The sequence below is a fragment of the Anopheles bellator genome, chromosome 1 (assembly GCF_943735745.2).
Source record: "Anopheles bellator chromosome 1, idAnoBellAS_SP24_06.2, whole genome shotgun sequence".
Taxonomy (NCBI): Eukaryota; Metazoa; Arthropoda; class Insecta; order Diptera; family Culicidae; genus Anopheles; species Anopheles bellator.
Window position 1 is genome coordinate 12,886,755 of NC_071285.1, and position 12,975 is coordinate 12,899,729.

The 12,975-nt window shown below is 52.5% G+C and overlaps 2 protein-coding genes across 2 annotated transcripts; both read right to left on the reverse strand.

The window, feature by feature from the left end:
* Positions 1–555: 555 nt before the first annotated feature.
* LOC131215430 (enhancer of split mbeta protein-like) lies at positions 556–2,175 on the reverse strand. The gene has a single exon (XM_058209822.1). It carries the CDS (start codon positions 1,933–1,935, stop codon positions 1,111–1,113), a length of 825 nt encoding a protein of 274 aa, XP_058065805.1. The 5' UTR covers positions 1,936–2,175; the 3' UTR covers positions 556–1,110.
* Positions 2,176–9,642: 7,467 nt separating this feature from the next.
* Positions 9,643–10,194, reverse strand: LOC131205226 (enhancer of split malpha protein-like). The gene has a single exon (XM_058197240.1). It carries the CDS (start codon positions 10,192–10,194, stop codon positions 9,643–9,645), a length of 552 nt encoding a protein of 183 aa, XP_058053223.1.
* Positions 10,195–12,975: the final 2,781 nt, after the last annotated feature.

Genomic DNA, 12,975 nt, shown 5'->3' on the forward strand with positions numbered 1-12,975 from the left:
TGATGATTCATCCTGAATCATCCGGGGCGAGTGAGACAGCGTGATGGGATCGCACTCACACCGCACCCTGGTGTTAAGTATCATCATTTGACCGTTAATCGCGGCTTTTTTGCCCTTTTCTTCCATTTGTGTTCGGGCTCGGGCTGATGAAGATGCTCAAAACGGAAAACCGGAAAACCGGAAGCCGGTTAACCGGCGCGAAAAGACGCAATGCCGTGGCATGTGGGCTGACGGTGGAACCACGGCACAGAGGAAGGAGAAGAGATATCAATTTGCTCGCGGTTGGCGCAATTTTGATGTTTGTTTTTGCGAAAGGACGTTTGACTGTAACTGTCAACCGAATCGGTCGACTTGCGAGTTTATCTAAAGACGCGCAATCAAATCATGATCGGATTTGGATAGGACAGTTCTAGTAACAACCTGCCATCAGTCCTTGGCAACCTTGAGGTTCCCATCTCTTTTTATCCCAAACCCCCCCCAAAAGCGAATAATTCAAACAACGAAATATGTAAGTTTTGTAATAGCGATTTTGAGCTATATTTTTTCATCGTTTTCCACTCCATTGCTTCTCTCTTTCTTTTGATTTATGTGTCTGTTGTGTACTGAACAATATGAAATCACAAGGAGTGCCACCTCCTCTATTACTAACAACAACACCTCCTCCTCGGAAGTTCGCAACTAAAATGCACTGGCTTTGAACTGAATATTTGGGCTTCTCCCGCTCGTCTGCTTCTGAGAACTGTTTCTAAATGCAGATTTCTTAACAACTCTTCGCTCGCGCTCCGGTCCTACTTTAACTACTTAGTATATCACAATGATCCTCTCCACCTTCAAAACAAAACAGTCTCAACACCGCCCGGCAAGTCTTGTACTCGAGAACTCCTAGAGCAACTAGTCACTGGGCAAAAACGTTAACTCGTCGGTGGCGGCGGGGCACCTTAAGGACTAACACGAAACTAACACTATTAAAGCTGCAAACCTTTCTCTCCCTGTCTCTGTCTCAAAAAATCCTGCACCTCGCTCTCTCTCTCTCTCGCTGTCTGTCTTTCGTAAAATGAGATCTATTGGATTTGGAAGAATTTGGTGTCCTTTTGATGGGGCCGCGGCTGCCTACCACGGTCGCCACACGGACTCGACGGCGGATTGCTGGAGCTTTAGCAGTCCTGCCTCGGCCGAGCCGGTGGCCGAGACGCCGGTCATCGGATGGTCCTCGCATTCGCTCGGATTCGGCGAAGGACTCGTCGACGGGGCCATCAGGAGCGTGGTGGATTCTTCGCTGCGGTACGACTGTGGGGTCAGTGGCATCGGATAGCCGACCATCGGTGATGAGCGGCCGGTCGAGTAGCACGGTGAGCAGGGGGGAGAACTGGCTCCACTCGACGACGAGGACGATGGGGCTGATGGGGCCCCCGAGGAGTTTTGGAGGCCACCGCTGCCAACACCGGAGTCCGAGGAGTCGGCGCCGCCAGTGCCAATGTGGACCGTCAGTGGGGACACTTTGTCGAGATCGTTGAGCCGGTGGCCGAGGTGCGTCATCAGCTTCGTGCCGAGCTTGATGTCGACGCCGGGCGTCGAGGCCAGACAGCGGGACACCTCGTTGGCGGCGTGCGTGAACCCGGCCCGGAAGCGGTCGGCGTCGATGACGGGGTTCGCGGCGAGCCGCTGCTGGCGGCGCAACTTGTGCAGGTGGCGCACCGTCAGCTCCAGGATGTCGGCCTTCTCCAGCTTGGCCACGTTCTCGCCCTCCGACTGGAGCGCCGACACCATCAGCTCCTTCAGCTCGTCCAGGCACCGGTTGATCCGGGCCCGGCGCTTCCGCTCCAGCATCGGCTTCATCACCTTCCGGTACTGGTAGGTGCGGGACACGGGCTCCAGCGCCGACAGCTTGCTGCCAATGCCCGCCGACTCGTGGGCCACCAGATTTGCGTAATCCATTCTGTTTGTGTGCTTTTGTTTATGCTCCGATTTTCGCCGTTCACTTGCACTCGGCGCCGCCAGAGTTGCACCCGAGTTTTGCGTCACAAACCAACACACACACTTGCGTAAGGATGCACCGAACACCGAATAATATGTTGCGCGCACACCGCACCGGGCACCGTTTGTGGTCGAGAGAAATGCGGCGGAAAATATATGTTGCGCTGCGTGGTGAGGCGAGTTGATCCTCACCGCTCGATGGTGCTTCGTCGAATGATACCGTCATTTCCCACCGCCGGTCGCTTATATAGGGGTGGCCAGGGCCCGACCCGTCCCAGTCCGACCCGCCGCCGCCGGCTGCAACCCGGCCGCCGGTGGTGAGAAGAGTGCGCTCGGCCGTGCGAGCGAGATGGGCGGCCCCGGGACCCGAGACCCGGGTTTCGGATCCGTGGGAAACTCGCTCCGACCATCGTTCCCACACAGCGGACGCACCACCTGCAAATGTGTATATATGATCGTAACCATCTGTCGCTTTTATGTTTTGCTCCCTCTCCCATTCTACGCTCGTTCGTTCGCACGGGTCTCACTCAGGGAACCCGAGGGGGTGGTGCCGAGGGGTGCCGAGGGGTTGGGCCCGTGCTGCCCGTCAGCCGGGCCGGGCGGAAGGGTCCGAACCGGGCGGGCAGCGCGAGCAGTCTCACTCACGCTCACTCACGCCACGCTCGGCTCCTGCTCACTCCTGCGGGCCGGAGGCCGCGCACGGGCCCCGGATTCCGGCTACCGCGCGCGTGTTTGTGTTGTGGCCATCGCCGCCGCCGCCATCGTCTTCGTCTTCTTCTTCTTTCGCCGGCCGCCGGTGGCCGACCGTGGGAGCGCGAAAAAGGCTTCGATCCCGGGGCCCCGGAATAATAATGGCGCATGCGCGGCCCAAAGTGATGCTCGTGCGCCGCGCGCGCGTTACCCCGCTTCCCCTCCCCACCCCTCCCCACGGTTCGGTTACGATCTTCCGGCGCGCCGCAGTATCGTCGATTCCGCTTATCCGTCCATCCGTCCGATTGGGACGGGGAAACGGATTCCGTGGCACGGGATCAGGTCCACGAGTTTGCCACGAGCTCACGGCCGGGTTCCGTGGGCCGTGGTTTATCCGCTCCGCCGCCGGAAGCCCCGGAAGCGTGAAGGTGAGCGTCAGAGGTCACCACACCAAACCAGGGGGTGGTTTATGGTCCTCGGTGGCGGCTGACCGGCGGCCACCCGGGGTCTCTCTCGCTCTCTCGCTATCGATCCCGTGCCAGTGTGACTCATGCCGGGTGCGCACGAGATCGTCACGATCGTCGGGGGGGTGGCACGCGTTTCACGCACGCCCCACGCACCAAACCGCCCTCTGGGTGGTGTGGGAGTTGGCTTTCGGGCTTCGAATGTTTTTTTTTCGGGTCGCTCGGTATGCAACGGTCGCGCACGTGCCACGTGGATAAGCGGCCTGCGTTCGATCGAGGACCTCCACGCGGGCTTTGCGCAGATCGGAGAGTCTGTGGTGCAATGTTTCGCTTTCGAAGCGCGATTTTGTGCCACGTCGGGCGGGTGAGGCCACGTGCCAGTAGCCCAGTCGGTGGTGTACCGGGGACCAACGGCTTTTTTTTCGAGTGAAGGATTTTAGGTTCCGATGCACCTTTCTCGCTGTCGGGATATTGGAACGTTGCTATCGGCGTATTGCGATACGCTTCTGGATGCACTTTCTACTTCAATTCTCATCGATTGAGGACATTCCTTTACACCATTATCAACTCATACCTTCTAGACATTTGAGGAGTAATTTTGTCTTTCCAAGCGGATAAGAACTTTGATGATTTCTCGACGTAAATCTTTATAGTGTCCTCAATACAGTCAGTATTTGTCCACTTGAAGTGACACACTCGGGTTGGTGGAACCGTGCAGCGTACACGGATGTCCTTCGGATCAAAGGATTGGTTCGTGATGCCAACGATAGAAACAGAACAAAAGTTTTTTATTACACTTTATTAGATTATCTGCGGTTCGGAGAGAAATCGGCGGTTCGGAGAGAAAGCGGTTCGTCTTTCGCGTAGAATCAGATGATTCGGTGCCGAGCGTAGACGGATAATCTACGGATGAATCACGGACATGTAAGTAGTTTGTTTTGATAAAATTTGTGTGTTTTTTTTACAGAATGTATATTTTTGTTTGTAGTTCCTATTTATTTATACATTTATTTATTTATTTATGTAATCCGAAACAGTCAACGGGCAACTTAGCCTAATAGACAATAAAAACTTTGCCTAGCACTTAGAACTAAAACTAATCAAACTGACGAAACGCAACGACTAAGCTGGTAACCGATATTTAACGGAAAACACAGGCGAAAGTAACAAGGACGAAACATTTAGCATGAAGACATGGAAGCAAAAACATCGCGACACTAATCGAGGGACATATTAAAGGCAAGAAGAGACGAGTAATTGTTATAAGTACAACATAGAGACAGCATTGGGTCATTATGCCCGGTGAGGGATGATTGCTGATCAATCCTGAGTTCAATGTTAGGCCATCGTCTCAAACATCGGACAGGAGCAGAAATTGCTCGATCCCTAGAAACTTTAATAAACTTTAATAAAATCACTTGTGAATGGTACACAAGAAAATTAATCATTAGGTCCAGTGGTTCTGCTGTATTTGCTAAACGGTTAAACAAAAGATAAACTCAGTAATAAATAGCAAAGTACGAGGGCTGTTCAAACATTTTTGCGACATTTGCATTTCCGCGGGCTACGTGTATCCGATTAATGGCGTTAGGTTGCTACTCATGCCATTGACTTATGGAGAAAAGTTCGACCATTTTGAGTAATCAGTTAATTTTTGAAAGCTATTTAGGTTGGGCGTGTTTTGGCCCATCGTCGATTTTTTGTAAGCTGTGCCTATCCATATGACGTTCACCACATGGCCGGCAACATAGCCGATCGTCAATCGCTTCGTTTGCTTCCGGATCGGCCAAAATTCCACCTCACAGCGATAAGCTTCAGTTTCTCCATAAATCGATTCATTGCCTTGCAAATTCAACTAACTTTTGAAAAACCCTGCTCTAACCTAAAATTAGGATTCAGTTTTCGTTCGTTCCAAGCGGGTTCCGTTGCATACCACAAGAAAAACGGGGACGCAGGCGCCTCAAGCTGCCTCAAGGCAGCGACGTCTTCAAGGCATCGGCATCCTTCCACAATATGCGCATCCAAACTAGGGACGAACCCGTGTGTCAAGGTGTTCGGTTGCGGACGGGAAGAATTACGCATTGCGCGCAGAGAGCTAGGAGTTCCCCTTGAACGGGCTGCATCCTAATTTCCTGACCCCCGGTGTTGTTTCCCAGACCTCGGACCCTCGCTTCTCGGGTGATAACCCCCATTGCCAGGAGCGCGCGCGAGCGCACGCACGCTGTGCGCATGCCAGCGCAACGGTGCGCAAGGAGTTTTCCTTGCGCACCGGTGGTTGACGCGTGAGGATTTCCGTTAACCTCCCGGTTCGGGAAACGGAATGACCCTTCCGAAAAAGTCAAGACCGTGGCACGCATGTGCCACACCGCATGCGCAAGAAAAGGGAATGTTAAGGAGAACCACCATCGGGACGAAAGTGTGTCGCAGCGCACAAGACCGCCGGGCATAGGGGTTCGTGGCACGAGATAGAGAGCCTCGACTTCCCTAGTGCGCCCTAGTATTTAGCTGGATGGTTTTCCGACCAGGTGCACCAGCTGCATGAAGGACTGTTGATGGAAAACTGTTGGCCAAATGCAAGCAAAATGGCCGAAGACACCCGAATGCTCGCAGGAATTCTAATGAGCCACGGGATTCGTTGTTTCATTCTCGGTGATCAATTTCTTCACGATTGATGGCCCCGACAACGAACACGTTTCAATTATGGGGACCCCGCTTACCATTAACCAGCAAAAAAAGTTGCTCAATCTTTCTGCGCCGAAAAAAAGAAAGGATTGTGGCCACTTTTTATGTCGCAAACGCGCGCCAAACGTTGATGGCTTTTGTCGAACAATTTTAATTAAAATAATTGCCACACTAATTGTAATCAGAAAAAAATCGTCCCCACGTTCGAGGCAGCAGCGGACATAAATCTGAGGACAAAACCGACCGGCGAACGGACACGCAAAACGGGACAATTTAAATATTTGTATCCTGGCGCCGCGCGTTCGCTGCGCGCGTGCAAATGTGACTCGGCCCTCGGATCCATTCTCTCTCTCTCTCTCTTTGTGATCGCTCTCCTCGTTCCCCGTGACTTTCTTCTGACCGCGCGATCGCGGCTCGTCGCCGGCGGCGCGCGTGAACCGCATCAATTCATCAATGAAACGAGTCAATGCTGTGGCGGCGGCGACTCACAAGCCGCCCAGCATAAGGCCGCGGCGCGCGTGTTTATTATGATTCACGATCCCGGGAACGCGGGAGACACTCCACTGCCACTGCCCCTTGTTTGGCTCCCCGGCCCGAAGATCAGTCACCCAACCCCCTCGGCCGGGACCGGTATCATGGCGACCATTACAGAAAAAAAAAAAAAACGCGGCACGGAACGTGTTCGAACATGCGCCGCCGGCCAGCAACAACAACAGCATGGGCCGAGCAAAACAAAACACGCAGCCAGCCCCACAAACAAAGTGTGCTGTGCGGAACAAACAGAGAGAGCGAGAGAGCGAGAGAAAAGGAAAAAATGGGAATGAAAATTACGTGGAAAAGCAGCGCCAACTCGCGCCGGACCGTGGGATGCGCGAGATGATGATGACGTTCCGTCGTCCCCGTGCGCGGCGGCGAAACCGAATCCGTGGGAATCGGCAGCAGGTGCTCGGTGCGGCAAAAGTGATTTCGCTCACGCGGTCGCCCCGTTGTCGCCCGTCGTCGAGAATTGGTCCGGTCTCACGGTCTCGCACCAACTGTCGGTGCGAGCGAGACCGAGAGCCGGGTGCGAGCGAGACCGAGCGCAAACAGACCGGCTCCTTCTCCCCCGAAGTCCTGTGGCGTATGTTCACTTCACCTCCTTCTCTCTCTCTCTCTCTCTCTCTCTCTCTCTCTCTCTCTCTCTCTCTCGCGAGCCACTTTTAATTGGTTCTCTGATAGACCACCACCGCGCGGGCAGAGGGTTGCGATGGTAACGGGGTAACCAATCCTTTGACCAAAAACGAAGCGAAACGAAACGAAACGAAAAAAGAGTGAACGAAATACGAAGGCACGTAAAAAGTTGCTTACAGTTAAATGGCCATTAGACACAGCGCCGGAAGTGGCGCGTTTCCAGTGGCGCGCGCGCGCACACGCTGCCTGCTGCTGGCCGCCGGGTCCGAGTCCGAGTCCCCGAGCACGTGGTCGGTTCGTGGGGGGGGGGGGTTTTGGGTGGCAAAGCGATTAGCCCACCCGACCGCCATTACGACGAGCCAGCTCGGGAAACACGCAAATTAGAGCGCACTTTGTTTGCGCAGACCGTCGCTTATCCTTTTTTGCGTAATGCGTCAGGTAATTGGTGGTCGGTGGTCGGTGGTTCCTTACGGCAAGCGATTGCGGTCAGCAAGCGCCAGGGTTCGTTTGTGTAACTGTCGATGAAAAATTATATATTTATCATACATTTAATAATATATATTGCGGTATTTGCATAAACTCATGGCTGGCGTTTGTGTTTACCGTAGGCCATTGACCGGTGTTTGGATTCGAAGCCATAGCGGTCCTGTGTTACAACTCATCTTATATGAAAAATTCAAGGACCCAGCCCACGGAGTTAACTCTTGGCCCAATGTTCAGTAAGTTTGAGAATATAAAATGAACAGATTAAGGTCTTAGAAGAACGGACGAAGCCATATTTATTAATATGTTAGATTCCCAATTGGTGGGAAAGGATTGTTTAAGTAAGGATCGTTCTATTGATTCCAGCTTTGAAAGTCCTAAGGAAGAATAATTGGCCTAACCCGGTAATCTGCGGCAGAAAACGAAAGAGCGATAGCAAACCAAAACTCGACAACAACATCATCCGATACACCCGATCGACCATTAGCATCTGATAAACGAGTTAACCCGGTTTAAGGATATCCAGTGGTGAAGGCAATGCCACAATCAAATTACAAACAAAATCATGTTCAGTTAGATTGTGGTAAATTTTTTTTGTGAATAAATTAGATGCTTTATTAGAAATAAATGCTTGATTACATAAGAGCACAGAAATATTCCTAACGATTCAAAATATCCTAACGACTTAAATCTCTTTAAATTATGTGTTATGCCACGTGGCATTGAGTGGTAAATTGATTCAATACGGTCCATTTCTCTTGGATTGAACAAGAATAAACAAATAATTGGGAAACTGAAATGAAAACGTCGTCAGCTTTCTAGCCGCAGCAATGAGTGCAATTTGTGCATAGTTAAAGTAAGGTACATAATGAACTAGATATAACTTCAAACAACTTGAAATTTGAATACTGTTATTTGAGACTTCCTTCAGCGCTCTCCCTTAAGACCGCTTAAGTATAATTGCAACCAATTAATAAAACAGTAATGGAGTGTGAAATGGAGAACGAGAACAATTAAGCGTCTTCAAATCGATTGAAAGTGTGTACCGAAAATTGCCTCTCGCAAACTCACTGTTGCCACACTAATTGACTCCGGCTGTTCGGATTTAATATTTTCCCGTCGTCTGCAAAGACCCTACAGAGACACAAGGGACGCACATTTCACATTTCGGCGGAATGGTGACAAATCATCAATTCGTTCCACCGCCAAGCCAGCCGAGCCGGCGATACAACCTGCTACTTTACCACCACTGGATAGGTCCATTATCCAGCGGCAGCGTCCTCCGATATCCGTAGCCCACCGGCGAGCGTATTGGTTCCTTTTTCCCGGAAGGATTCATTCACCCATTGCAGCCCGGATAAGTTCCCGGTACTTCTCCGTCGCCTGGCTGGCCGACCGGGTTTAGTGTTTCCCGCACGCAAGATCATAAATGCCGCCAGCAATGTTACGAAGGCCCCCCGAAGGCCTGTTGGGCCAAAACACGAAACGTGCAAAGGAATGCGAGAAACGGCGATGAAAGTGACGCTAGGTTGGGTGCGTCCAGGACACCCAGAAAAAATTCCAAGAACCAAGGACCACGCGGAGCCACGGTTGGTGAGATTGAGTCCTGGAGTTCCTATAAGAAAGTTCGATCCAATTGGAATCCCAGGTTGACTGGTTGGAACGGGCTTCTGATCAGTGAAAGTAATCGTTATCCTTATTAGCGAATTTTACAAACGTGCGAACTGCGAAACACATGCGACCGAGACAACCTGTTCCGAACGAACCGAGAAACCGGAACAGCCGAAGAGCATCCGTAAACAACCTGTTTTTTTTTCGGACCAACAAGGCACTTGTTGCGCCAACCCAACCCGAGGAGGACCCATCAGAAGCAGAACCAGAAACAAGAAGACCAAGTGGTTGTTTGTTGTTTTTCGCGTGTTGCGATGTTTGTATTCGTATCATAAGCTTATCAGATTTTGCTGGGACACACAAAGTTGGAAGACACTGTTGTTCCGGGCTGATCACAATCGATTGAAAGAAGTTGGGAAGACGTGTACTCCGGCCACTACTACGCTACTATCACAAGAGGCTGCTGCCCTGTCCTAATCCTAGTTAAAGCTGAACCATCGTCGTGATTGGAAGAGATCATGGATTGTCGTTGCTGCCCCGGCGTCTCGGGACGTGGCGGTGGGGTCCTTTAGGCCTGGGCCCACCGGTCGGCGTAGGATGGCTGGGCGTACTGTTCCTCGGTGTAGCAGTGGGCCGGCTGGATGAGGTCCTCGTCGACGGCGCGGCCAACGCTGGCGGCCGGCATCGTCGTCCAGAAGAAGGTGCCGGCTTCGGTGCGGGCAAAGTGTACCGGTACGTACTGTTCGTCCTCCGGTTCGATCGGGAGCACCTGAAGCTGCTGGTCCTCGTAAACTAGGATGGCGGCCGCGTGCTGGTGGCACTGCTCGAGTTCGCTGATCAGTTGCTGCTCGAGACGCTCGTTGGCCGAGTTGTCGTAGTCGCAGTCGAACTCGTCGATGTAGCTGGTGATCCGGGGCATGGCGCGCTTGGCCGTGGCCGCCGCCGAGCTGTGCTTGCTCTTGCTCTTGAGCAGCGTCACGATCGGTTTCAGGATCTTCTTCAGCTTGTAGACGGCCGATGCCTTGGCCAGCTTCTCGCTGTTGTAGCGATTCTCGTTGATGCTGTTGTTGCTGCTGCAGGCGGCCTGGCCGGCCTGGTTGACGGTGCTGTGCGAATGCATTGTGTTGCTGTGTTGCGGTGTTGTTGTTTTGATCACTTTTCGAACTGTCACTCGGGGACTCGGGTTGCTGCGTGAGTTTCGTGAAAACTTGCTCGTGCTGTGAGATTCGAACTGTCTCTCTCTCTGTGTATCGTGGCTTACTGTGAAGCTGCTCGAGTGCGTTTGATGCAGGATTTCACCCGGCCGCCTGCTTTTATACCCGAGGGTGCCGCTTCCACCCGTCCCCGTCCGCCACTTGTCCGTCGAACCCACACGCCCGCACGCAACCCACACTCGCAGTGCGCGCACGCACACTTGCGCGGGCCGCCGAACGGACGAATCAGGACACAGTATTCCGAGCAGGTGTTCCTTGCTCGGCGATTCCTTCTTCGCTCGGTGCTTCGGTGGGAACGAAAGTCGGGCGAACGAGGAACCGGGAAAAAATCCCTGTGACCCAACTGTGAAGAAGCGTATCAGTTTGCTTTTTTTACTGTGCTTCCTCGTCTCGCCCTGCTGCCCTTGTCCTTGTCTCGTTCGGGCCCGAGGTGCGGGCGCAAGAAAAGGACACCGGCGAGGAAGGACCTGCGCGAGTAATTCAATAATAAACATACACTCCGGCAGCACAGATGAGTTCGGCCCCGGGGCAGGTTGGCGGGGGGGGGGACGGTGCAGGGGCGGGCTGGCCAGGACTCTCCGGAGGCTGCGGCCTGGTGCGTGGTTTTTTTTTTTTTGTGTCTCTCCGTTCGGACCGTTTCGATTTTCGTGAAATCGTGGGAACTCAAATCTTTAACAGTTTCCCACAGAATTTCCGTACGGCCGAGCCGAGTGGCAGCAGCAGCAGCAGCAGCAGATGGCCAGCGAGGGTGATTATATTTTTAGGTTATGTTGTTGTCTTTTGGGCACCGGATTTTTTCCGTTTTTCTTTCGCCGTTGCTGTATGCTGCCACTGCTTCTTCGCTGTTCAGCTGAGGTTGGTCCTTTCGCCTTGCGGCTCGCGGATAAGGATCGCGCCGATGGTAAAATAAGGATCACACGGTTTTGGGTTGTGTGTGTTGTTGTGCAAAACAGCAGCGGCGATGGGGCGCGCGGGGGAAGCAGAGCGATGGAATGACCGAAATCACTATTCGGAGCCTGGGAAACTACTCCGTTTTCGGTGCCGTGGCGCAAAGGATGCGTGTTAAGCCTACGCAGTTGCCGTAGGACGTGCTCGAACACGTGCACTTTGGGATGTTTTTTTTTCTTAACCGTCCCGTATCGCTTCTTTCGCTTCGTGGCCGGGTTTTCTTGAGTTGCCCTTTCTGGTGTCCTTCTTGAGAAGCGACAGCGTGAGTCAGTGTGAGCGTGGTTCATTCATGATCAATTAGAGGCACTTTTTGGCACAAAACGATCATTCGATCATGCGTGTTGCCGTCTGGTGTCCTTCCTTCGTTCCGATCCTTGTGCCCGCGGGGAGGTTAATTTCCGTACCATGGTCGCGGTAGTTGGTGAGAACCGTTTTCGGGAACTTAAGATTTCCCATCCAAACCGGGCTACCGGTTTGGGCCGGCCGACGCAATGTGTTACAATCTGTCCCGTGTCCCGGGTGCCGCTTATCTGTAGCACCTTTACTCCGTTCTCACGGCCTGGGCTAAGAAATTATCCTTCGCTCCTCGTTTTGGCCTCCTCCGCGTCTTCGGGGCTGCTGATGCAATCGATTATCGTTCACGTGCGCAGCTCAATTGCCCTCCGAGACAGAGAGAGAGAGAGAGAGCAGGGCCAGGGCGGACGTTTAGTGCGTTGTGCGTTTGTTGTTTAACAACAATAACAATAAATATACGTTTGTGGGATGGCTGTGGGCACCACCACCGGTTCCCAGGACTTCCCGGAGCAAGTGTTTGGCCCGGGGAAGGACTCCGCTCCGCGTACATTGTAACCGGGGGCCGTTTCTGGGTGCGTCTTTGGTAGTTCAATTTTTTACTTCAAACCTTAGAATAAGGACGAAGCAGAAGAACGCAAACAATCACAACGGGACGATTAGTCCTCTGGTCCCCCTCGATGGGAATCAAATCCCGAAGGTCCTGGGCGACAAGTGTCCTAGTTTTTTTGTCTCATCAGCGTGGGAAACCTCGGTACAGGTTGATTGAATCGGACCAAAAGCGTTTCATTATCCTTCGCTCCTTCACTTTCGGCGTGATATCCTTCGGCGAGAAATCCCGACACGGCGTGACAGTCACGTGTTCGCTGGCCCGTCACGTGACCGTGCGAGCATAAATAAATAAACTCCCTTTCTCCAGCGTTCGGTGGGGAGAAAAAATATGTGCCACGCAATCCCGGTGCGCATTCCGTTCGCCGCAACAGGTTTTTTTCCGGCGTTCGGTTCGGTTGTTTAGGTCTTGCTTGGGCCCCGGTTGGGTTGTTGTTGTTCGTGTGGGGTGCGGAATAAGGAAGAGGGATCAATCTCGGCGTGTGATGCCGCCCAGGGGATGGAAGAACATTACCAATTATTAGGTGACGGGAGCGTGGCGCAAGAATGTATGCACTCGCTAGGATCAATTTGGAAATGGTGTGCAACAATTTGTACAGTTTTTATAAATACCATTTATTTATTTTTTGAAATACTGTAAAACCCACTCGAGGATTGGGTTGAGCATGTTTTTATGCTACGAATTTGATTTACCATTTGTTTGTTCTACGCTGCGTTAGCAGTGTCGGATTGATTCACCTGCATTGCATTGATTCACCTGATCGATCCTCTTCTATAGAGATCCCTTCGGGCTAAAAAACCTCAGACACTGGCAGGGCGTGGCAAGGTCATGCGCCCTG